This window comes from Centruroides vittatus, unplaced genomic scaffold (genome assembly GCF_030686945.1).
Source record: "Centruroides vittatus isolate TY-2023 unplaced genomic scaffold, ASM3068694v2 contig_10, whole genome shotgun sequence".
Classification (NCBI taxonomy): Eukaryota; Metazoa; Arthropoda; class Arachnida; order Scorpiones; family Buthidae; genus Centruroides; species Centruroides vittatus.
The window spans coordinates 5,805,443-5,830,312 of NW_027120658.1; the positions used below are offsets into that span (position 1 = coordinate 5,805,443).

Consider the following 24,870-nt stretch of genomic DNA (forward strand, 5'->3'; position numbering starts at 1 on the left):
ATTGGTATGCCCCTAAATCAGTGATTCCCAACTGGGGTATGCAAAAAAAATTTAATGGTGGTGGATGTATTGTAAAAAACTAGGATTCTTCACCGAGGTCTTTGGCGACATCATGGCATTCGACACTTAGTTTAAATAAAATATATTTTTATTGTTTTTATCTGTGTCCTTCCTGCAATGCTTTTTGATTTAAAAAATTTTTATACATGTAATTGTAGTGCTGTATAATTGACCAAGGTACCCCTGTTTGACAAAGACACAAAATAAAACTTGCAAAAAATGGGGTGCCAAAGGATACATAAGTCAAAAAAGGTTGAGAACCACTACCTTAAATCATTCCTAATCAGGCCTAGCTGTTTATATTTGTTAATTTTTATGATGATGATTGCTTTCTCTAAAGAAATGCAATGTTAGCTGTGTCAGTAGTGGCATTGCATTTATTCAGAATTACCAGAACAATTTTATTTCAGTATGTTTTTTTTTTCTTCAACATCCTATACATTTTTCCTAAAAGTTATCTGCAACATTTTAAATGTTCATATGACTTTCAATAAGTTGTTCTAAAACATTTGAAAACTATATAGCAAAATTTTAAGAATTACACTGCAGTATAAAAATACAAAACATTTTTATTTAAATATTACTATACATTTATACAGGTAACAAATTGTTATATACAACACAATCAAAACCAACTTCACTTATCTACATTATCTATTGCAATATAGGAAAAGAAATTAGTGTAACTTTGAAATTCTTTGTAATTGTTTAAAAATGTCTATTGTACTTGGAGTACTCTTTTTACGGCCAGAATGACGTCTTCCGGACGCGGGACCGCATGCAACTCTAACGTTTTTGTGTAGGGCATTGGAATATCCGCACCCGTCACTCTGATGACTGGAGAATCCAAATAATCGAAGGCGGGACCTATTTTGGCAAAATTTTATGAGTAACTTTTAAACAAACAGAAAGTATAATTTTTGAATTTGTATTTACTTTCAACAATTCTGGCACATATTTCTGATCCTATTCCTGACTGAGGCCATCCATTCTCTACAGTTATCAGATGATGTGTCTTCATTACTGATTCTATAATACATTCATCATCCAGAGGTCTAAGAGATCTCAGATTTATAACCTAGAAGTACAAAAAGAATATGTCAATGACTATTTCATTAATACAATTATTAAAATGTATCATAAAAAGATGACATCAAAATATTTTGATTATTATTTCTATAAAAATAACAAGCAAACAAAGTAAAATGAAGCATAAAATGATATGTTTTTCTCTATGATTTGATTAACATACTTGTCGGTAATGTACAAAAGATGATTTTGGTGGAAGTGAAAAAAACTTGATGTAATGTTTCAAATATGCAGATCTAAATGTGTTTCACAGTAAAAAGTATTTACACTCAATAATGCAACACAGATCTGAAAACTGATTGGGGTTAGCATCGTTAATAATTTGATATTCCCTCTTGCATTTTTCAAACGATAAATATCTGTGACAGATGTATATGGTGTTTCTTATTAATCTATTTCCAAATAGGTGATGCTTTTGTTAAAAATAATTTTTTTTACTATTTATTATCCAAATCTTAAATTTATCCTCATCATTTAAAACTTATTCTTTGATTTAATTATTTTGAGACAAACAATGCAAAAGAATAATTGAAGACAACCATTATATTAAGATAGAGAGAAAAATAATAAAACAAAAATACAGATATTGAACATATTTATTGAAATTGGGAAAGGAGTATACGAATTCTCAAATAGTTAATTTATTAAATCAGTTTAAAGAAACTTACTTCACAATCAATACCAGATTTGGCTAATTCTTTAGCAGCATCCAAACAGGTTCCAACAGCTTTAGAATGAGATATAAGTGTAACATGTTGGCCTAAAAAAGATTTATTTTCAGATTTGTAATTTTCATTCATTCAATCTTTATTACATATTATTTATGTATTATATAATATTTACCGTGTTTTTCTATTTTTGCCTTGCCAATTGGGATAACAAAATCTTTTGATAAAACGTCATCTCCAACTTCAAAAGAAGCACCATACATCAATTCATTTTCGAGACAGACAACTAGGAATAAAAAATTTATTATCATCATTAAACAATCATCAAATGCTTTTCATGTACAAAGCATGTTTTATTATAAAATGTTTTACAATGTGATAAAAATGCTTGGACAAAATATTAATTTCATATGCATTACATAAATAATGTCATGGATGAAATTATTTACATAATACATAAACAAGTAAACATCACATTAAGCACAGCAGATGATCATGCATATGCCACAATATATCACTATATAGTACAAAATATATACAGAGTAATCCAAAGTAACAGAAAATTTGACAAATGAATAATTTGCTAAGTATTTGCAGTAGCATGATTCCAGTGGCGTGCCGTGACATTTGATGATAGGGAAGCTGTGTTTCTGTAAGAAGCCAACTTACAGGGGCAATCAATTAAGTGCACATCAGGACCAGTTCGTATTCGTTTGTTCGATAAGCCAGTAAAAACCGTATACTTCTTTAAATGTATTTTTAATAGATTATCTGACATACCTGTACTTAATAAATAAGAAAGTTCAATATAATTACCTCCGTTATTAGATTCAATAAATTCCCTATGCCCTCTAAATGCCAATTCTTGCTTTGAGAAAAAATATATAACATCTATTAATTTAGATATATCCATTAATCGTAATTATCTTGTTATAATTTTCAATATTTATTTTATATTGTCTACCAATGTTAAATTCTATTCCGCTTTGATCTCCAAATTGCTTCAATTTTACGGAAGAATCGTCACTCGTCATAAATTTTATCGTCAAAATGTTGACATTTTTTTGTTGACGTATTTATATTTAATTTAGGCATTGGTCTTTCTCTTTTAATAATGTTTTCTTTTTCATTATATGGTCTTGAGCCAAAACTTTTTTGAAATAAATTTTTGAATCACTAGCCATGATATAAGGGCTAAAATTAAAATTATAAAAAAAACTTACTTGGTAAAACAAAATGTGTGATGAATATACATGCCTAGTACAAAAAATTCTTCAATGTATGAATATACTTTTAAAGAAACTTATAATTAAATATAACTTTGTGAAGAAACGTACATAAAAATAACAAAATATTCTTTACTTTTTAAATCTTAAAACAATCCACTTAGTGAAATACTAGCTCCCTACGAGTGGCTAATGAATGGAATCAGAGACGGTCCAGGTAGGTGTGTGCGTGCCAAATCCCGAGGGTGCCGATACCGGTCAATGTCAAATGCCTCTTTTGTCGCATCACTAGTATATATCAAAGGACGCAACAGGGTTGTTGTAGATTTTAAACGTTTCTCACCATATTTAGATTTTTACAGCTATGTTAAACTTAACAGATTGTACGTCGTTCGTTTTCTAACTAATTCGTTTTAGGACCAAGTGTTCACGGAAATTTCCAAAATTTACAGCTTTTCAGTCACTCTCATTAAACTGGAAAAATTCCTGTCTTTATTACATCTAATGTTTTGAAGAGATCAGACCCCACTGTACTCGGCAAGAGATTGGTTTGGTTAAGTTTCTGTTTAAGTAAAATTTCGGCTCTTTCATCAGGGTTTTATTTATGTTTCTAATTCCCTAATCGCTTAATTATTTAACTACTTCTTAAGTAGAAATAAGTTGAAACCGGTTACTTTGTACTGGAATATCTGTAGTCTTGGGAAAGAAGTGGAAAGAAATTTTTATGACAACCGATACATAAATCGTAAATTTAAGGAAAATAAATTCTAGAGCTTTTTTTGTACCATTGTACGTCTCATTCATTAAATTTGGTTGTAAATGATGCTGCCAAAGTAACGGTTAATTTTTTAACACTGTACTAGAATTGTACACGTTTTTTCTGCATCCCCTTACAGATGGGATGTACTAAATCGTAATATCACCGGTTTAACATTGAAATCCATAAGTAATATAAGATGGGAAAGCAGAATAAATGCGGAATAAATATATCAAATATTTTAATGGATTTTTTTTTTAAACTCCTGTCAACTATACAGAACTATCATAAAAATATGCCAGTAAACTCCTATCGGTTGGGTTAAGTTATAAGTCTAGGGTGGGCAACCTTTTTTATAACATGGGCCAGAATAAATTTTACGTTTTTTCCGCGGCCGCAGTAGTTAATTGACGCCTTCTTGTGACTCGTAATTTTTTTAGTCTACACATATGAAATAAATAAATAAAAAATTAATTACTACATTTATTTCTCTTATCGTCTTCGAAAATTACAAAGAATTGGAAAAATAACTAATTAATAGTTATTTTTCCAATTTAATAATCTACTAAAGATCTCGCGGGCTGGATAGAAACTTTTCGCGAGCTGTAGCTGGCCTGCGGGCCGGGGGTTGCCCGCCGTTGATCTAATCTACTCATGACTCACATAATCGGGCAAGGGCGGCCGAATATCTAGCAGGCAGGAGGCTAACAGCCCACAATTGGTCCAGGATATAAAACTAGAAGCTTTATGTGTGAAGCATCCACCAGTACACCGGGTGACATTGGTGCTCTGTAAAGCACATGCGCCAATGCCTATAATCTGGCTGCTTGGAAGTTGACAGGCAGGCGGCTAACAGCTCAGAACCGGTCCGGGGTATAAAATTGGATGCTTTATGCGTGTGTTGCTTCTACCAGCTAAACCGGGTGAGGTTGGTGCTCTGTAAACCGCATGTGACAATGCCTATATAATCTGGCTGATTGGAAATTGACCTGGTTTCGACACTCCTTCTGCCACTGAATTATTCGAATATGCAATAGCAATCTTATCGTTTTTTTCACATGTAGTATAGAAATGTGTAAAAGATACATAATGCAGTTATAATAAAATATTAATTTTAATTAATTCAAAGTACGTTAAAATATGAAAATTTATATTTTATAAAATACAAGAGAAGGTCATTGGAAGGTGGAATCGGCGCTTCCATCGCTTCCAATGACGGCACGCCACTGCATGATTCACAGAAATGCACAGAATAAAATGAGATTTTTGTTTACAATAAAAAAATTTAATACCAGATTAATTAATTATATTTTGAATCAACATATGGCTCCTGAGTTGACTGCTTAGATTGCATAACAGCAAAGAAATGATTACAAATTTTCAATGTGATGCCCATTATTCATGAGCATTACCATCATATAAGGTATGACTATGCACAGTATTTAATAAACATTTCAGTTGGTATTGCTGAAATATGATGAATAGAATCTTTCAACATGGCCAATGTAACTGGACAAACTCTGTACACCTTTGACTTCAAGTAGTCATAACCAAAAGTCACAAATGTACGTTCCAGAGATCTTGCAGGTCATTTAATTAAAAAGAAACGACTTAGGACACGGTTCTCTTCAAATGTTTGTCTTGTGTGATAGACATTGCAAGACAGGAGAAACAATGTACAGAGAAGCTCGTCTGAAGCAGTGTTCATGAATGATGGGCATCATATTAAAAATTTGTAATAATTTACTTTGGTGTTACACAAACTAAGCAATTAACTCAAGAGTCATCTGATGGTTGAAAATGTAATCAATCTGGTATTAAAATTTTCTTACTGTAGACAAAAATCTCACTTCATTCTGTGAATTTTTGTAAAATCTTCATCATGCTACTTTAAATACTTAGCAAACTATTAATTTTCTCTTATTTTTGGATCACCCTGTATATTATACCTCTTATAGAAATGAAACATTCAGTATATATCAAGTGATCAAACTAGTCAGACATACTTCAAGAGCTGCACTTAGAGTCAACATGAGTATGGTGACTCTTTAAAGAACTGACGATGATGTAATGTAGCAACATAACAGAGAATTTTGATGTTAGTGGTATCATGACAATATCACATCAGCCAAATTAAGTTTATAGATTTGATGTAATTGGCTTTATCTCTTAATAAATATTTATTGATTAAACAATATTTTTTATCACTTTTGAAAACTATAGTGATGCTACTAAGCTTTTCACTATCTGAATGGCCAAATATATGGTATGAACTGTATTGCTAATGTTCAAGAGCTACACTTTTGCTACTGGTAACAGGTAACTCAAAAGGTTGGTCTCAAACTTCAGAAGCATATAGAGAGTTTGAAATGGAGTAACTTTTGAATAGAAACCTGTGTTGCTGACCTAATCATAAGTCAGTAAAGGCATCTAATGTAAACTTCTTTTGGGGTATATGAAAAGCCTTGTTTATTAGACATGGTGAATGACCCAGAAACACCATTAACCAGAATTCTTGCAGCAGTGACAACCACTGCTGCAAGAATTCTGGATATTTCAGTGTGTGCAACAGAGTTTTCTTCAAAGATGCAATGCCTGCATTAAGTTTGGGGTCATCAATTTAAACAACTTTTATGACCACACCATTTCATATGTACTATTTTACACTGATGAATTCCCGTTATAGCCCGATATTTAGGCGATCATTTGGCGTTGTATTACTGACGCATTCTTTGTTTTGTCATTAAAACATTTGTTCATTAATATGTTTTGTTGTCATTCTATCTGATATAGTTCCTAACATTAGACAGCTTGTACTAACTCAGGATTACATCAGCAAACACATGTTTCTATTTGAAATTTGCTGCAGTGAGCAACTTTTGAATAGGAATCTATGTATTTCAATCCCTTTATACACACCTGAGGTTTAAGACCAATTTTTTGAATCATCCTGTATATCGTTAAATTAGATAACATCATAATTACCTGGATCTGGATCTCTTATTGCTGATTTTAATAAGCCTTTACAATCTTCACTATTGTATGGAGATATGACTTTTAGTCCAGGACAATGACTATACCAAGCACCAAAGCATTGAGAATGCTGAGCTCCTACTCCAACAGCAGAACCATTGGGACCACGGAATACAATTGGAATATTTATCTAGTTCAATTAACTCAAGTTAATATTCATTAAATTTAAAAACAAATTTGTTAAACTTTGAATTATGTATTATGGATTATTACCAAACCGGCAGACATGTAAAAGGTTTTGGCTGCAGAATTAATTACTTGATCAATTGCTTGCATAGAAAAATTAAAAGTCATGAATTCACATATTGGTCTTAGTCCAACCTATAAAATTTAAAACAATTAATTTAAAATTATTTATAGTTTTAAATCCTATTCTAGTATCATAACTAAACTTAATGTATTTAACTTAATTAAATCTTTAAATCTGTATCATAAGATAATTAACTTCAAACATTTACAAATTAATTACTAGAAATAAAACTGTATACTGAATATTTTTAACAACTATTCTATAATTAAATTTTCAGTATTTTAAATAATGAATTTTGACACTCCAAATGAAATTCACTTTTAAAACATTTCAGTGTTCAAAATTAAAGCCCAAAAGTTATTTTTGATTAAAAAAATTAATAAAATAAATAACAAATATCACTTAATGCAGTAGAATTTAACAATTACTCTGTATATTAATTTAAATACAAAATCAATAAATCAAAACCTAACTTGATAGCCAGTTATATATTTGTGCCAAAATTAAACTGATTTTTAATTAATTAAATTATGGAATTTGACCTAAAGATAGTTGGTTATGAACATCATGTTTGTTAACATTAATAATTAAATTTGAATTAGATCAAATTATTCTGTAATTTAGTTAATTATTTTAATTCTTAAATAAAAGTTTTAAAGGTTGAGAACCTTGATCTCTAAATAAGATTTCTGAGTGTGTTGTTGCTTTTAATTTATTTTTTATGAATGATAGTACTCATTCATATAGGGATTTACCTATTCTCAATGAATTTCTCAAGAATGAAAATATTCAGAATGGATTGGCCAGTTGGATCTCCAGACTTGAACCCAATAGAGCATGTCTGAGGTGCTGCAGTTTTCAAACTTTCAGCATGGATGAAACATTTTCTGTTTAAATTTAATTTTTTGTGGAATCTCATAATAAAAATGACTTTTAAGCAGAATACTTGTACCATGAAAAGTTTTTAAAATCATAATGTTTATTTTTAAGTTTTTATTTCTGGGCATAAACCTTAATACAAAATAAATTTGACCAAAAATTAAACCAAGAAACTTTTTTTAAACTACGATTTTATTTCACATTCTCAAAATAACAATTTGTTATAACAGAAATTGTTCTGTTTCATAGAATACATTCTGAAGATCAGTGCTATTAGAAGATGCATTGAAGCTCATTGTCTTTACTAAAACTCTCTGTGAGTTAAGTTCTGCCCTTGTTGAGGAACAGAATTTGTTTCATCTGCGCATGACTTGTTATTTGACTACAGTGGAACTTCGCTTAATGAGCATAATTCATTCCAGAGTCTTATTCGTAATGCGAAACACTCGTTAAGTGAAACAATTTTTCCCATAGAAATTAATGTAAAATATGATAACACGTTCCACGCCAAAAAAAATGCTCAAATGTTCTGTATAACGTTTATTCAAAAAAAATTGTACAATATACACTGTTAAGAGCGTGAATCATCATCATCTTTTCTTCTAGTGCAGAATGAACCATCCTGGAATGAGAATTTGATTTGCAGAAACAAAAAAATCCAGCTAATATGTTTGGTAAACACTCCAAACGATATGCCAAATTCTTGGGTTATGTAAAAGCTATAATTAAATATTAGAAATTAATTAATTTGACTAGAGGAAGGCAGTTATGTTTCCATTTCATATTAAATTTAATAATTATAAATAGTTAAGTTTTAATTCAGACATTTCTAAAATGTAATTTGGAATCGGTCATTAAATTTAATGACCCAAGAATTTGGCGTATCATTTAGCGTGTTTATTATATAACGGGCTATGGTTGTTCATGTTTAAGTAATATGTGTGAATACAAGTTTGGAAAAATGTGTGATCACGAGCGACACTAAGATGCTAGCGGAATGAGTGCTAAACACAGACTGATGGAGCATGCCGCATGCGCTCAATTTGGGACTTCCCCTCTCCTCATCACTCATTATGCGAAATATCGCTCGTTAAGCGAGGCAAATTTTTACAATTTGTTTTGCTCGTTATGCGAAATACTCGCTGTGCGAGGTGCTCGTTAAGCGAGGTTCCACTGTATAACAAGTTTCTATTAGCATTAAGTCTCAACAATGATAATATTAATAACTCAATTTGGAATCCTATGTTCTTGTGATCACAATTTATCAAAATAAAGATTTATTCTTGTATTTAATTACAACGTTTCTTAGTCTTTTGATTACATACATAAACATTCACATAATCAAGATTAAGAAATAAATTTTTAAAATGTATTGCACTTATTTTTCAAAAACTGCTTCTGGACTTTAACTTTGATGTCAATATAAATATTAAAAAAAATTCATTAAAGTCTGAAATACTATTTCTACAATTTTATTTTAATTAATTTAATTTTAAACTTTTACCATGGCAGCTCCAACTGCAATTCCAGCAAATCCCATCTAAAAATAAAATATTATTGTTACTTTCTCAATGGATTTTTGTATTTTTGTATAAAAAATAAATACTTATTTTAAGCATTTAATTATTTAAATGTTTATAAATATTAAATATTAATAAATTAAAGACTCTGCATTATGAATCGAATATGATTTAAGATCCAAATTTTGGACTTGAATCATTTCATATACTCCTGTAATTGTTTTCATACATTTTTTTTGTTTTTATTTTTATTCAGTCTTCTTCTACACCAAATATCTTATAGTCAATCTAAAGGGGTGATCAAACTCATGATAGGAGCCATACACTGCTTATCAAAAATACACAAGAGCTGGATCCTGTATTAGAATGCCTATTGGAGAGCCACATCATCTATTTATATTATATATAATTAAAATACTATAGTTATCACTGTTTCAGTAAATGTCATTGTTACTATCCTGGTACTTTATGACTAATTAGATAAACAATCATTTAACTCCTTTGACTTTATAAATGTGCCCTTTGCTTTCAGTTAGTCCATTTGAGGTTAAATATGAATTACACATACAATCGTGTGTATATTACACTATGTAATAATCAGAAAACTTACAGAAATATTATATATGTGTAAGAGTTTATAAAAAGAAATTGTATAAGTAACAGTCAGCTCACAAAACTAATATTCAATGTAAGTATCACACATTGATACCAGAAACCTGCAAATAACTCCACAAGTTTACTGAAACAAATATTTTCATTTGTCTATTATTACTGCATATTACATTTACATTAATTTAAATTACATAAAATAACAAAAAAAATTACATTAAAAAATACTATATTTATCAAAAAGTGTAATTTCTATAAAACAAAATCTCCCTATAGAAAATTTTTTTCAGGTTTTAGTGACTTTGTTATATAAAACTTTGACTGTAAATAAAAATTATCTGCCAAATCATATGCTTACTAAGCATGTGAAAATTTTTATGTTTCTGTTGTCCAGTTGTCGCTTAACAATATTGAAATTAAAACAAACATGCATACATTTAAAAGAACTGAAAAGTTCATGTACCTAGGAACAATTGTGGATGGAAGTAAATCTACTCCAAAAGATTGCAATAGACTACTATTTTGTATCTAGCTTTTTTGGATTCTATTGTTCAAAGTTCTTATCCAGAACATCAAACTCTGAATTTACAAAATGATAATCTGATCTGTATTACTCTATGGCTCGGAGACATGGACATTAATTGGTAACAAAGAGGAGAAATGCTATCCTTTGAAAACAAGGTTCTCAGAAAAATATTTAGACTCAAAGGAAAACAATAAATGGAAAATTAGGAAACACTTTGAACTTAGAGAAAGACACAAACAAATTATTGAAATCAAAGCAGACTGCATCAGGTGTCATCATCATGTTCTCAGAATGCCTGAGGGGAGGAATCCAAGGCCTTCATGGGAAAGGTAGAAAGTAAAGTATCTATGAGAAGACCCCAGTGTAGGTAGAAAGATGGTGTCAAAAACAACTTGACAAAAGTAAGTGTTGACTACAAGAGAAGAGCTAAAGATCAAGAGAATTGCAAGGGAGACAAAAACTGCAAGAGTTGTAAATGCCAATGATTGGTTGATTGTTAGAATAATAACTTTTATTACATTTTTGTTAAAATTAATAATTGCTAAATTTTGTTCAGATTTGTTTGGAACTCTTACAGCTGTTCATAGAACTCTAGGACCTTTATAAAATTAACTTACCCAGCAGGAAAAGTTTTTGCTCTTTCTGTCTGGTAAGCACCAAGAGGGCCTTTTAATATTATTCATTGTGGGTTTGGTTAGACCCACAATTCAGGCAGCTGGGTGGTGAAGGATGGGTCTGTATATATTTGGGACAGCCTTTGAAAATATATTGTAGGATAAATAGAACAAGATAATGCAACACATGGGCAATCTGCCAAGGAGTTCTATGGGAAACTGATCACTACTTAGGTGTTAGTTTAATTAAGAAAACTCAGAAAACTTTACTTGGCTAGTCCATTAGTGAGGCATGAACTGCCTCCAATTTATCAGTATTCAGTGTTTTTATACAACTGGTGGGCTCACTGAATATATATCTCCCTGCTTTTAACCCCTTTGTGAATGTGAGTGAAATTGTGTGAGGCTTTATACAGGGTCTGAACCACTCACTAAACATGTTTAAAAATGTTTTATTATTAAAAAAAAAGAAATAAAATACAGCAAAACAAAAACTTCATTTGTTCATTCATGGAGTTAATTTTATAAACAGTGTAAGTCCTAAGATCAAAATCTCTGGTTGGGATTGAAATTCGGCATCTGATTTGATGTTGACTTTGACACTCCTGCAATCTAAGCTGGGCTTGCATTACACCTAGCAACAAGTAAGTGACCATTTAGAGAATGAGGATGGGGCTCTGAAACCAATTGGGATGGTCGATCAAAGGCCACATTAATAAAAGTGTGTGTTTTGAGGACACGAGACGGCCTTCTCTACGAAAAGTCTTTTCACCTAAGCCCTTTCTACAAAGTCTGTTTTCCTCCAAAAAAGTGCAGTTCTCTCTCCACCAAAAGACAAGTTCCTTCTTTCATTTCTACTCAAAGGTCCTTTCTTCATTCTGCTTGTGGAGTTCTGTGTTTCCTAAGAAAGAGTTGTGACTACCAAAAGCACTAACATTAACATTGAGATTAATCCTGTTCTATGCTCCTTTCAGTTTATATCTCTCTGTGGATCCAAGAGACTCCATTGAACAAAAACAACCCTGAGACCACTAAAGCAACTGTGAACTTTTGGACTTTTACAGGGACTGAACCCATCAAGGAAGCATCTAGAGTTTTGTAAGCTATCTTTCATCTAATAAACGAGTTGCTTGTAAATGGCCTTAAGATTGTGTCTGCAAAATCACCCATACACGTGATTTTACCCTTATTATTAATCATCATATCATGATTTAATCTTAATGATCTTAATTTTTATGATTTAATAATACAGTAAATATACCTCAGTAATAGGAGTATCTATAACTCTTTTATCTCCATACTTTTTCCATAATCCACGACTAATCTGTAAAAAATATCTTTTTAAATCACATGAATAAACCGTAAAAATAGACCTGAAAAGAAAAGAAAATATACTTTAAAATTACATACTTTGTAAGCACCATCATACATGGCAACTTCTTCACCCAACAGAAATACTCTTTCATCTCTTGCCATCTCTTCATCCATAGCGGAATTTAGTGCGTCTCGAACTGTCATCTAATAAAATTCAAACTCAATTAGACAATTTAATGTGAAAAATTCACAAAGTATATCTTAATATAGACATTTTAACATAAAATGTTCGATGAATATAAAAATAATTTTTTGTTTAAATTAATGCAATATAATAGATTAATTAAGGCCTTATTAAAACTACAAAATTTATTTATTTTGTAACAAAAGTAGATTTAAAACATCTTTATAATTTGTCAAATTTATTTAGATGACTTCTTGAATATTATTATTTCACTTTAAAAACAGCAATAACTGAAGGATATAGCAAAATAAGTTATTAAAAGGAATTATAAAAATTGTTGAATTAAGAGGTATGTCACTTCAGTTAATTGCCTACCAGTAGCTAAGTGGTTAAGAAGAAAATAAAAACAAATGAGAAAGAATAAAATGTAAATATTAATATGTATATTTAATATTAAATATAATTAAATATTAATACCACTATTTTGGAAACATTACATTTAAAAGAATGTAAATATTTCAAGTATTCTAGAGTATTTGAAATACTATTAAGTTTCAAATACTAAATAATTATGTTGAGTATATGAAAAATGAAATATAAATGCAGGATGATTCAAATTAATGTAACCCTATAGGTAAGTGTTTCCCAACCTTTTTGGATTAGCGACACACTGAATTTAATAAGATTCCTGCAACACACCATGATTTTTAAAATAAAAATGTTTAAAATTTAAAATAAATTACAGTGGATTTAAGAACAATTTTGATAATATAGAAATTAAACTTGTGAAGAAATTTTATCTTGATAAATTTAAATTCTGTAACTTTAAATTTAAGTAACATAAAAGTCTGTATCAGCTAGAATATAGATAAATTAAACACCACATACCAGGCATACAATCTTCCAGCAAATAATATGTATTTGAATTAAATACAAAATGAAACGTTTTTGGCTTCTTTTAGGGGCATGCATCAAGTGTCGAATTTTACAGAAAAAATAGAATCTCTAACATTCTGTACAGTTCAATGCTTGATGCGGGCCCCTAAAAGAGGCCAAAAACATTTTGTAAAATTGTGATTTTAAAGTTAATTTGTAAAATTACAATTTTACAAATATACTGTAAAACTAAAAGGACTATTTGAATTAATGTGTAAAGAGCTATTTTTGGTCTTTAAGCTGGTAAGCTACAACACTTATAGAGGTTCCAAAGAGTTGGTACTCTGGAATATGCATATACACATGTAACTTTAGTGAAAGGGTATGCTGAAGTTGCAAATTTTGCAATAATTGGCATTTTAGTGAATACTTTCTTCTCCTTTTGGTCAGCTGGCAGTAAAAAGTTGAAAGATAAATAAAATTTTAAAAAGAGCTTATCAAAATTCTAAAAAATATTTAATGTTTCTGCAATACACCTCACAACATGCAAGTGTGTTGCAGCCCATGGGTTGGGAAACACTGCTATAAGTTTTTATAAATCTAATTGATATGGATTCCACAAAGTTAGAATCTTTAGAGGAAATTTTTGGAATTATTTTTTAAATAAATCTTCCTAAGGTGCTGAATAGGGTATGTTTAACCTGAATTACATTTCACTTTGAATTTTCTAGCAAAAATATTTCAAATAAAATATCAAATAAAAAGTATTTGAAATAGAAATTGAATTACTTTATTTCAAATGCTGCTCAGCTCTGTCTAAAACCCAATCCTTCAGTGTTGTTGTATAACACATCGTTTTGCTATCCACATACAGATTTCAAATATCTAAAAATTTTAAGTTTTGGATAATTATACATTTCTCTTCTGAGAAATTAATTTGCATTTAATCCTATCATGTAGTGATCTTATTCTCTGTTTAATGTTGTAAACTTGTTCATTTTAATGAGACTTTTTATTACAAAAACTGAAAAATATTAATATGAAAATTATCACCTTTAATTATCCAGCACAGATGTTTTAACAAAAATAAAAACGTTTTTGATCGTTTTCAACGGTCATCTTCAGTTACAACTCAAATTAAAAAAGAACGATAAAATAGAATTAAATACGAAAATAATAAACGCGCATGCGCAACTATAAATATATCGCGCATGATGCCTAATATACAGAATAAATGAATAAAATTATGTAAACAAAAATACGTGGCCGCATCTCTTGTATGTTGTTATTGTTTATCTTTATAAAACGATTTCCATGCGGTTGATAAAGAATCCGCGTCTCTATGATTGATACATCCCGTTTTTTCTTGGGCTTTATATATTTCTAGCTTTTCTAGATGTTTGATTGTATGTCTATTGTTCGTCGGCTTGATGACGGAAGCTTGGTCCCACAATACCTCAATATCTTGTTGCTTGGCGTATGAAGCTAGAACCGTACTGTCCAGATTCTTATTAATCGAGTACTGGTGTTCTTTGATTCTTTGCTCTAAGTGCCGTAAAGTAGCTCCCACATAAACAATATCCGAATTAAATCGTTGGTCCTTTATTGGTATGGAGTAAACCCCCGTTAAAGAGTTCCGATCTTCTCTCTTCTTGTCATTCCTTAACAATTTGTAAACTGTCGGATTACGTCGGTAAACGATATGTATATTATTGGCCTTAGCAATTTCATTTATCATTTTGTTCAAGAAGGGATAATAATTGATTACCATCTTCTGTTTACCGTTATCCGCGGGAGAGTGATTACTTCGATTCTGGAACGTTGTGATAAGTTTTTCTACTATATTTCTCTGGTAACCTTGTTGTGTTGCTATTTCGAGTATGTAATCCAATTCTTTATAGGTATCACATATGTTTGTGCAATGAGTATAGGCACGCTTGATCCAAGATCGGAACGCCGCATACTTAATATGCCTGGGATCCACCGATTGATTCGGGATGATGATAGTATTTAGACCCGGTTTCCGGTAAATGTTCGTCTTGATTTCCCCTTCCCCGCAGGTGATATTAATATCGAGGAAATGAACATTATTATAGCTCTCCTGGTCCAGTTGTAAAGTTAAACCATAAGGGTTATCATTGATATCATTTAGGAATCATTGATTCATTGATTATTGATATCAAAATATCAATATCATTGATATCATTGATATCAAAAATGATATCAATGATAACCCTTATGGTTTAACTTTACAACTGGACCAGGAGAGCTATAATAATGTTCATTTCCTCGATATTAATATCACCTGCGGGGAAGGGGAAATCAAGACGAACATTTACCGGAAACCGGGTCTAAATACTATCATCATCCCGAATCAATCGGTGGATCCCAGGCATATTAAGTATGCGGCGTTCCGATCTTGGATCAAGCGTGCCTATACTCATTGCACAAACATATGTGATACCTATAAAGAATTGGATTACATACTCGAAATAGCAACACAACAAGGTTACCAGAGAAATATAGTAGAAAAACTTATCACAACGTTCCAGAATCGAAGTAATCACTCTCCCGCGGATAACGGTAAACAGAAGATGGTAATCAATTATTATCCCTTCTTGAACAAAATGATAAATGAAATTGCTAAGGCCAATAATATACATATCGTTTACCGACGTAATCCGACAGTTTACAAATTGTTAAGGAATGACAAGAAGAGAGAAGATCGGAACTCTTTAACGGGGGTTTACTCCATACCAATAAAGGACCAACGATTTAATTCGGATATTGTTTATGTGGGAGCTACTTTACGGCACTTAGAGCAAAGAATCAAAGAACACCAGTACTCGATTAATAAGAATCTGGACAGTACGGTTCTAGCTTCATACGCCAAGCAACAAGATATTGAGGTATTGTGGGACCAAGCTTCCGTCATCAAGCCGACGAACAATAGACATACAATCAAACATCTAGAAAAGCTAGAAATATATAAAGCCCAAGAAAAAACGGGATGTATCAATCATAGAGACGCGGATTCTTTATCAACCGCATGGAAATCGTTTTATAAAGATAAACAATAACAACATACAAGAGATGCGGCCACGTATTTTTGTTTACATAATTTTATTCATTTATTCTGTATATTAGGCATCATGCGCGATATATTTATAGTTGCGCATGCGCGTTTATTATTTTCGTATTTAATTCTATTTTATCGTTCTTTTTTAATTTGAGTTGTAACTGAAGATGACCGTTGAAAACGATCAAAAACGTTTTTATTTTTGTTAAAACATCTGTGCTGGATAATTAAAAGTGATAATTTTCATATTAAGTCTAATTTCCAGTAATTTAAAGTTGGTTTCTACTGAAAAATATTATTTAAGAAATCAAAACCATTAGTTCAAAATATAGTTTTATTAATCCTATAGCTTATCTGAAGATTACTATGCATCTTGAATCATAACCAATTGAAACTAACTTCACATTTACTAAATATCTATTCTTTTAATTTGAAATAAATGTGATTATTATTAAATGTTATATATATGTTAGGCTCAAAGACTGAAATCCCTCATTAAGCAAAAAAAAACAGCCACAACACATTGTGGCTAACTCAAAACGACCACAAAGCGAAATTCATGTTGTGTCTTTTATGATATCTGACCACGACACATTGTGGTGATTAAGAAAAGCCATAACATGTTCTGAATGTTAGCTGATGCAACCACGATACAGGATCATAAGACACACAGCGGTTTGTAACTTTAAAATATGGATTCTAGCCTCAAAACATTTTTATTTACAATTTTTAATGCCAAACAACATTAGTTCTATAAGTTTTCCTAGAAATTTAATTTTCATACTTAAAAAAATTTAAAAGAAAAATGTATGAAGAAAAATACACATTTTTTCTTTTGTTTTTGCTAAAAAGTGCAGAAGGTCTAACTACTTGTAAGTGCTTGATACACGATGAAATAAAAATCAGCTGCTAAAGTTAAAAACCACTGTGTGACGGATTTATCGTGGTTAAAAGCCACCACACGTTCTGGATGTTAACTAATAACGAGGTGATGAAAAGAAAATAAAACTTTCTTTTTCATTATGATTTATTTATCTTCAATCATCTTATATAAGTAGGTAACAAAATTATTCATCACATACAGAAATGTAACTTTGTTACTTTTCAACATTTAATCATTAAGGAAAATCTGTTACGGTGCTTGAGACATCAACGTTTTCTAACAACTAATTTACTAAAAATAATTAGTTTGTCAGGAACTTTTATTAACAAATCAGTCATTTTTATGAGAATCGAGAATGTTGCAGAATTATTTTCACTGATTGTTTTATCGACGAAAACCGAGGTATCACTGTACAGTGTACATTCATGTACCTAGCATCAATCTGCATTATTTTTTGGCTTCTGTTGTCCTATCCTAAAACTTTCCAGTTATAGAGAAAAACAGAATAGTTTTAGGCTAAAACTTTTTCCAGCGAAACTTGTGGCGCAATGAGCACAGAACACAGAGCAGTTTTACCATAGATTTACCCTAAATATAAGACTACTGAAACATTACTCTGAGAGCCTGAAATTACTCTAGAAAAGGGTAATTACCCTAGAAATGGCAGCACTGGTCAACAATGAACACAATACAAACTTCGCAAGTGTTTGCAATGCGCATGTTGACAAGTTACAACCTATCCTTCGTATCGTGGTTGCATCAGCTAACATTCAGAACATGTTATGGCTTTTCTTAATCACCACAACGTGTCGTGGTCAAATATCATGAAAGCCACGACATGAATTTCGCTTTGTGGTCGTTTTTACAAATGGCCACAAAGCGAAATTTGCGTCATGGCCGTCTTTTTTGTTCAATGAGCGATTTCGGTCTTTGAGCTTAACATATATATATATATATATATATATATATATATATATATATACTTAATTCATATTAAAAAAATTTTAATTAATTATTTTCTTTTCAAAAATAAAATTATTACAGTTGAGCATCAATTATGCAAAAAAGTCAATTAACTGAAATTAGCTGCAGAGAGTACTTAATTTTAAAAATTACAAAATTTTTATGTAATAACAATTGTTGGTGATCTTCTGTAGGTACCTATAGAGCTATCTTGCTATCAACACTAGTTTTAGGTCTTATTTATTACAGATACTAACAGTAAAGCAGGATTAAAAGTCACAGGTTTCTAATGCATTAAATTTCTATGCCTTAATCCTTTTTATTATTGTAATAGAATTAAAATTAATATTTAAGTTTAAGGTGTTTATATTTTATTCTTTCAGACACAATGATTTACCTTTCTCACTTTTTTCAGTACATCTTTTGCTACTAAGTGAGATCAGTTATCCAAAGTTGTCCTGTCCCAATTATTTTTGATAATGGACACCTTACTGTATTTTTGAGAAGTCACAAATTACATTTATTCTTCAGTAATATTCATTCATATACAGTAGTGTTTCTCAACCTTTTTCTCATTGCAGACTGGTAAAATTATGGAGAATTTTACACAAACCAGTAATTATATGCATCTATGACTTATGGTTATATGTGTTTATCTAGAATTACTGTACATAACAAAGTATGTACAGTAATTCTAGATTACTATTTAAATACCAACCATAATCAACTGCACCAGCATCAGTATGGTCAAATATTTTTCTGCAGATCTGCACCAATCCATGGACCAGCAGTTGAGAAACACTGATATATGGTATCTTCTCACAAAATTTCACTAATGCATAAATTATGAAAACAAATATTCAAGAAAAACAATTTTTGAATTAAATACTTAGAAAATTTTAATTATAATTATTAAAACAATTAAAATTTGAAACAGTGTAGATTTTAAATTACCTGAGCTGCTAATGGTTTTGCTATTGAAAATCTGCATATTTGTTGTTTAATAGAATTCTGAAACTATAAAATTTATTATTATTATATAAAATAATTATAAATACAACTAATTTTTGTATATATTATAAAGCAATATATATAATTTACAATGTGTATATATTACATAATATAAATAATTAATACTATTTTTAATTAATTAAACTCCTTCATGCTTTATGAATTTTTCTTTCTTAGATTTAAAACATTTGAAGTACAATAGAATTCTAATAATCCAAGCTCCATTTAACCAAGGTAAATCTGTAAGTAAATACACTAATGTTCTTATAATTTATAAAAGTTTTATCATGAAGGTCAGGGCCGGATTTACCAATCACCGAATTTGTACCCAGGGCCCTGGGCACAAATTCGGTGGGCCCCCCTTTAAGAGTAGGCAAATTTGATGATTTAGAAAATTTACACAAAATACTGTACTTTCAACTAGATTTCAACTAGGAAGTTGTAAATTTCATTTAAAAATAAGGTTATTGTAAACATACATATATTTTATTGTGTAAAACTAATTATTTTAATTCAATTGAAAAATACCTATGTAAAATTTTTTCCCAAAATTTTCCGACGTTTCATGGTTTTTCCCCGGGTTTGGTTATCTTTGCCTGTGACCCTCATGATTAGGCCACACTAGGCTGTCGTAGTAATAAGAAAAAAAATTATGTTTAAACATAATTTTGTGGGGCCCTGGGCACCGGCCCCAAATGTCCCTATGTAAATCCGGCCCTGATGAAGGTATCAAGCACTTAAATACTATAATACTTTTAACCATGAATATACAGAGCAAGTGGCTGATGCAGAATGTTGTGATAAATTAGAGAGGAACCACCATAAAACAAAAACTCTAAAAGGTCATGTGACCAAGTGGATAAAATCACTGGGCACTGGTAGTTGATTATGGGTTCACACCTCACCAATGGGCTAGCCATGTGGAATTTTCCAAGTTCTCTTCATGTTTGTAACACTTAAATAAGGGCTAATTTTCCATAAAAGTCCCCAGGAGGCATCCTCCCCTTGACAGATTGCCCATGTGTTGTATTATTGCCTTAACTAAATTACAAAATAATTTTTTTTCTGTTTTCCCTCATTTAACTTTGGTTAATTAATGATGGTTATTTTATTGATTTACCTCACAAATTATTCATATTAAAATGTAACTCAGATCAGGGGTGGATCTACATACGGACTAATAGGATTTAAGCCTTGGGCCCCAAAAATTGAATTATCGTCATAAATTTTTAATACTTTTTCATTAACAATGAGCACTTAGCATGTAGTAAAATTAAATCGTAACGATGGTGGACTGCACGTCGATCTCTTTCATAAGCAAGAAACGAGAAAATTCACATCCAGGCGTTAAGTGTTAACGAATATCGCTATAATCACTAGCGCTTTCGACGAAACTATTTTCGTCTTCCTCAGGTGGATAAAAACGGATAAAATCCTCTTTCGAATCAAAAAATTTTTGAAATGCAAAAACTGCTTTAGCACTTTGGAACACACTCACCGATGGAACAGAGTGAGAAGAAATTTAAATGTGCGCGCGTGGTGACGTAGCTCATGCGCTATAAATTACTGAAATGTGGAGCTAGAGGTGTTGTTTTAATCTGTTATATAAGTTAACCCACATAACAGGCAAATCAAGCGTGGGCGTGTTGCACGGATTTAGTGCAGCGGTAAGAAAGGCCTCCCAAATAAACACGACGTTCCTGTTATTACAATGCCTGAGCATCATCACCTGGTCCCATAGCGGGATGTATGGGTGCTGTAACACCATTCTTGCTAGTTCGGTGTCTGCTTTGCCTGCCCTGATGGAAAGTTGGTGTTCGGAAATGCGACAGGCCAACATTCTGGTTGTTGCGCCAACGTAGTGGGTGCGAATAATTAGTAAAAAATATTTAATATTAATAATATAATAATAATGATAATTTATAGTATTATTTGTTTTATTGTAAATGGGGGCCCCATTGAACCTCAATAAACTTTTTTGTTCAAATTTGAAAATGATATAACTGTCTATATTCAAACTTAAACAGCTGTTTTATTCAATTGTAAAGCAGTTAAACATTTGATTATTATGCCTTTGTGTCCTTTTTAACTCTATTTAAAATTTATTTTGTATACTAGTACTTTCTATATATTAACAGGACTTATTATACTGGAAATTATGGATGCAGATGAACTAAATAAAGAACATTATTTTTGATCTATAAGACTAAATATCTGCATCCATAATTTCCAGTATAATAAGTCCTGTTAATATATAGAAAGTACTAGTATACAAAATAAATTTTAAATAGAGTTAAACATTTGGATCTGATGATGAAACAAAATGATTCTGAAAAGTGCTTTATTGCATTAAAAAATTGATTCATTTAAATGATTTCAGTTATTTCTGTTTCAAGTTTAACATTAGAATTGTCTGATTCAGTCTCATGCAACATGCCCATAGACTATGAAAAGCAGAGGAACACAAGCTATAAAAAAGGGCATTGGACATTACACAAGGAGCTTGAAACTATAATTCAACATCAGATCAGCACTTCCTCAAGATAATGCTGGTTGCACTTGAGACTAACTTGGTCTTCAAAAGAAAGAATGGAATTTTGGTCGATGTATGACAAAGTTGCATGGGTCAATGGACAAATATCATCATTAGTCAATCCATGAGAACCTTATTTGATACGAGTTGATTATTCTTTCCAGTTATTCTGAGAGAAGTTGTTTGGGCCCCCTTGAGGATTAGGCAAAGGGCAATAAGGCAAAAAGGGGGCACATGCCCCAATGTATGGGTGCCCCTGGTCTCATGGTACAAACAATTAGAATACCAACTTAAAATAACTATTCAGATGATTACTGTTTCTCTTATATTTAACCAATAAGTGTTTTTGTATAGAGTTTAGAATAATGTTTTCATATGTGTAATTTTATATCATATCGGATAGCTAGAACTGTATAAACACTTTATTACATACAGTAGAACCCATTACCTGAGGTAACACAGACCAATGTTATCTTCTTTCTAATCCTTCCGATACCCCGGGATGCTGAATCAACGCAATCTCTAACCTATTGACCAGAGTAAAAATTTTGTTCTAAAAATTTGCTAATGTTTTCATCGCCCCTTCCGGGCACTTCCTCAGGCTTTCGATAAAAGACCGTTGCGAGCTGTATACCAACCTTCAAAGTTCCCATTCGGAGGTGTTTGATTACCTTCTTGCCCAATCGCATGCATTACCCTGTACTATAAATCTTCCACCTGTATAACCGCTTGTCCTCCTACTGGTAAACATCGGAGACAACAAATAAATAAAATCACCCGCTGTCCTCCATTAAGAATTGCCATGCCTTAGAAAGGGACATTTCTTTTAGAGGCCATGGAAATTTTTAAAGCGCAGTGTGAAAATAAGAGCATAAACTTTAAGGAAGAAATGTCCCTTTCTAAGGCGTGGCAGTTCTTAATGGAGGACAGCGGGTGATTTTATTTATTTATTGTCTCTGATGTTTACCGGTAGGAGGACAAGCGGTTATACAGATGGAAGATTTATAGTACAGGGTAATGCATGCGATTGGGCAAGAAGGTAATCAAACACCTCCGAATGGGAACTTTGAAGGTTGGTATACAGCTCGCAACGGTCTTTTATCGAAAGCCTGAGGAAGTGCCCGGAAGGGGCGATGAAAACGTTAGCAAATTTTTAGAACAAAATTTTTACTCTGGTCAATAGGTTAGAGATTGCGTTGATTGACCAATGTTATTTTGGATAAAGTGGACAACCATAGCCCTTTCAAAAAATTTCTAAATATTTATATGATATCACTTTTAATCCTCTGTTGACACCTTAATAAATATAATCATATATAAAACATTTTTTACATCATTCATCAGGCAGTTAACATATAGAATAGTTTTAAGAATAAAAAAATGTATTATTGTAGTTATTTTTAAAAGAATAATTTGCAAGATAATCCATTAATTAACCAAAGTCAAATGATAAAACAGAAAAAATCATTATGTTGTTTTAAACTTTTTTTTTAAAGTTCTTGTTTTGTAGTGGTTCCTCACTAATTTGTTGCAACATTTGACATCACCATCTCAGTTCAGTCAAGATGAAAAGTATTACAGTATTTAAGTGCTTGGTACCTTCACAGAAAAGCTTTTACAGATTATAATAGCAATAGTTTATTTGCTTACAGATTTACTTCAGTTAATTGGAACTTGGATATTCGAAATTCTACTGTACTTCCAAAGTTTTAAATTTAGAAACCACATTCCAAAAAAAATCTTTAACACCTTTTCTTAAAACAAAATTACAATGGAAAGCATTAAAAAAAAGAAGAAAAGGTTGCACTTCATTCAGTGGTGTAGTGAGGGGGGTGCAAGGAGGTCTATCATGCACCGGGCGCCACTTGCAGAGGGGTGCCCAAATGATTTCCAAGACAAGCTATATGTGTTTCTGGAGGGAGTGCCAATAAAGTATCGTGCCCCGGGCACCAGTTATGTTCGCTACGCCACTGACCTCATTACATTACAATGGCTGCGTTCAGCAGACTCAACAGTTCTGGATCTGTTTAGTATTTTTCTGCTGAATGCCCTCTACAGTAGCACTGTTTTGGAGCATGTTTGGTATTTTGATGTCACATTTAGAAGCGTCTTTCATTTACACTACCTTTTTGTTCCAACACATACGTCACTAATCATTCAGATGTAACTAAGTAACAGCTACAGATTTGAAACACCTTTGCTTGGTTACAACTGTTGACTCTGCTGAATGCAGCCAATCACAAAGTTAAGCATAATCATTGAATCTAATAGTAAATTTCTTAACATTTGCTCTGCATCATAATAAATACTGAAATAAATTCAATTCCTACATTTTTTTTGTATTTAAATACAATTAAATTTGAATATAATCACTTTACAACTTATAATACTACTTTTTAAAGTTAATAGTTTGTAATTTATTTCTGTAATTATTATTCCTGTTTAAGTAGTATAAAATTTACAAAATACTTAAAGAAATTGATGTAATTCGGCATTTAAAGCAGGAAACATTGAAAAATAACCGTGTAATATACAAAAATGTGTATATTACACTATGTGTGTACATAGATATATATTTACACAAATCTGGAGAATTACAATAAAATTTAAATTAAAAACGACGAAACAATGCAGCCATTAAGCATTACATCACGGATAACCTTATGATACCTTTATGATTCTTGGATTTAAAGAGGACAAATATCTAACCGCCGCCATCTTGGATACTCCAAATGACCGTAATTTGTCCCCTAATAAAATAAACATAATTTAAACATTTTTAATCGATTTAATTAC

General features: G+C 31.2%; 1 protein-coding gene across 1 annotated transcript; it reads right to left on the reverse strand.

Annotated features, from left to right (window-relative positions):
• Positions 1-611: 611 nt before the first annotated feature.
• Positions 612-24,818, reverse strand: Pdhb (Pyruvate dehydrogenase E1 beta subunit). The gene is made up of 11 exons (XM_067262174.1): positions 24,745-24,818; positions 19,485-19,547; positions 12,642-12,749; positions 12,493-12,555; positions 9,467-9,502; positions 7,047-7,154; positions 6,786-6,963; positions 1,993-2,103; positions 1,818-1,909; positions 997-1,138; positions 612-927 (listed from the first exon to the last, which is right to left on the reverse strand). Exons 1-11 carry the CDS (start codon positions 24,790-24,792, stop codon positions 779-781), a joined length of 1,098 nt encoding a protein of 365 aa, XP_067118275.1. The 5' UTR covers positions 24,793-24,818; the 3' UTR covers positions 612-778.
• Between the last annotated feature and the right edge of the window lie 52 nt (positions 24,819-24,870).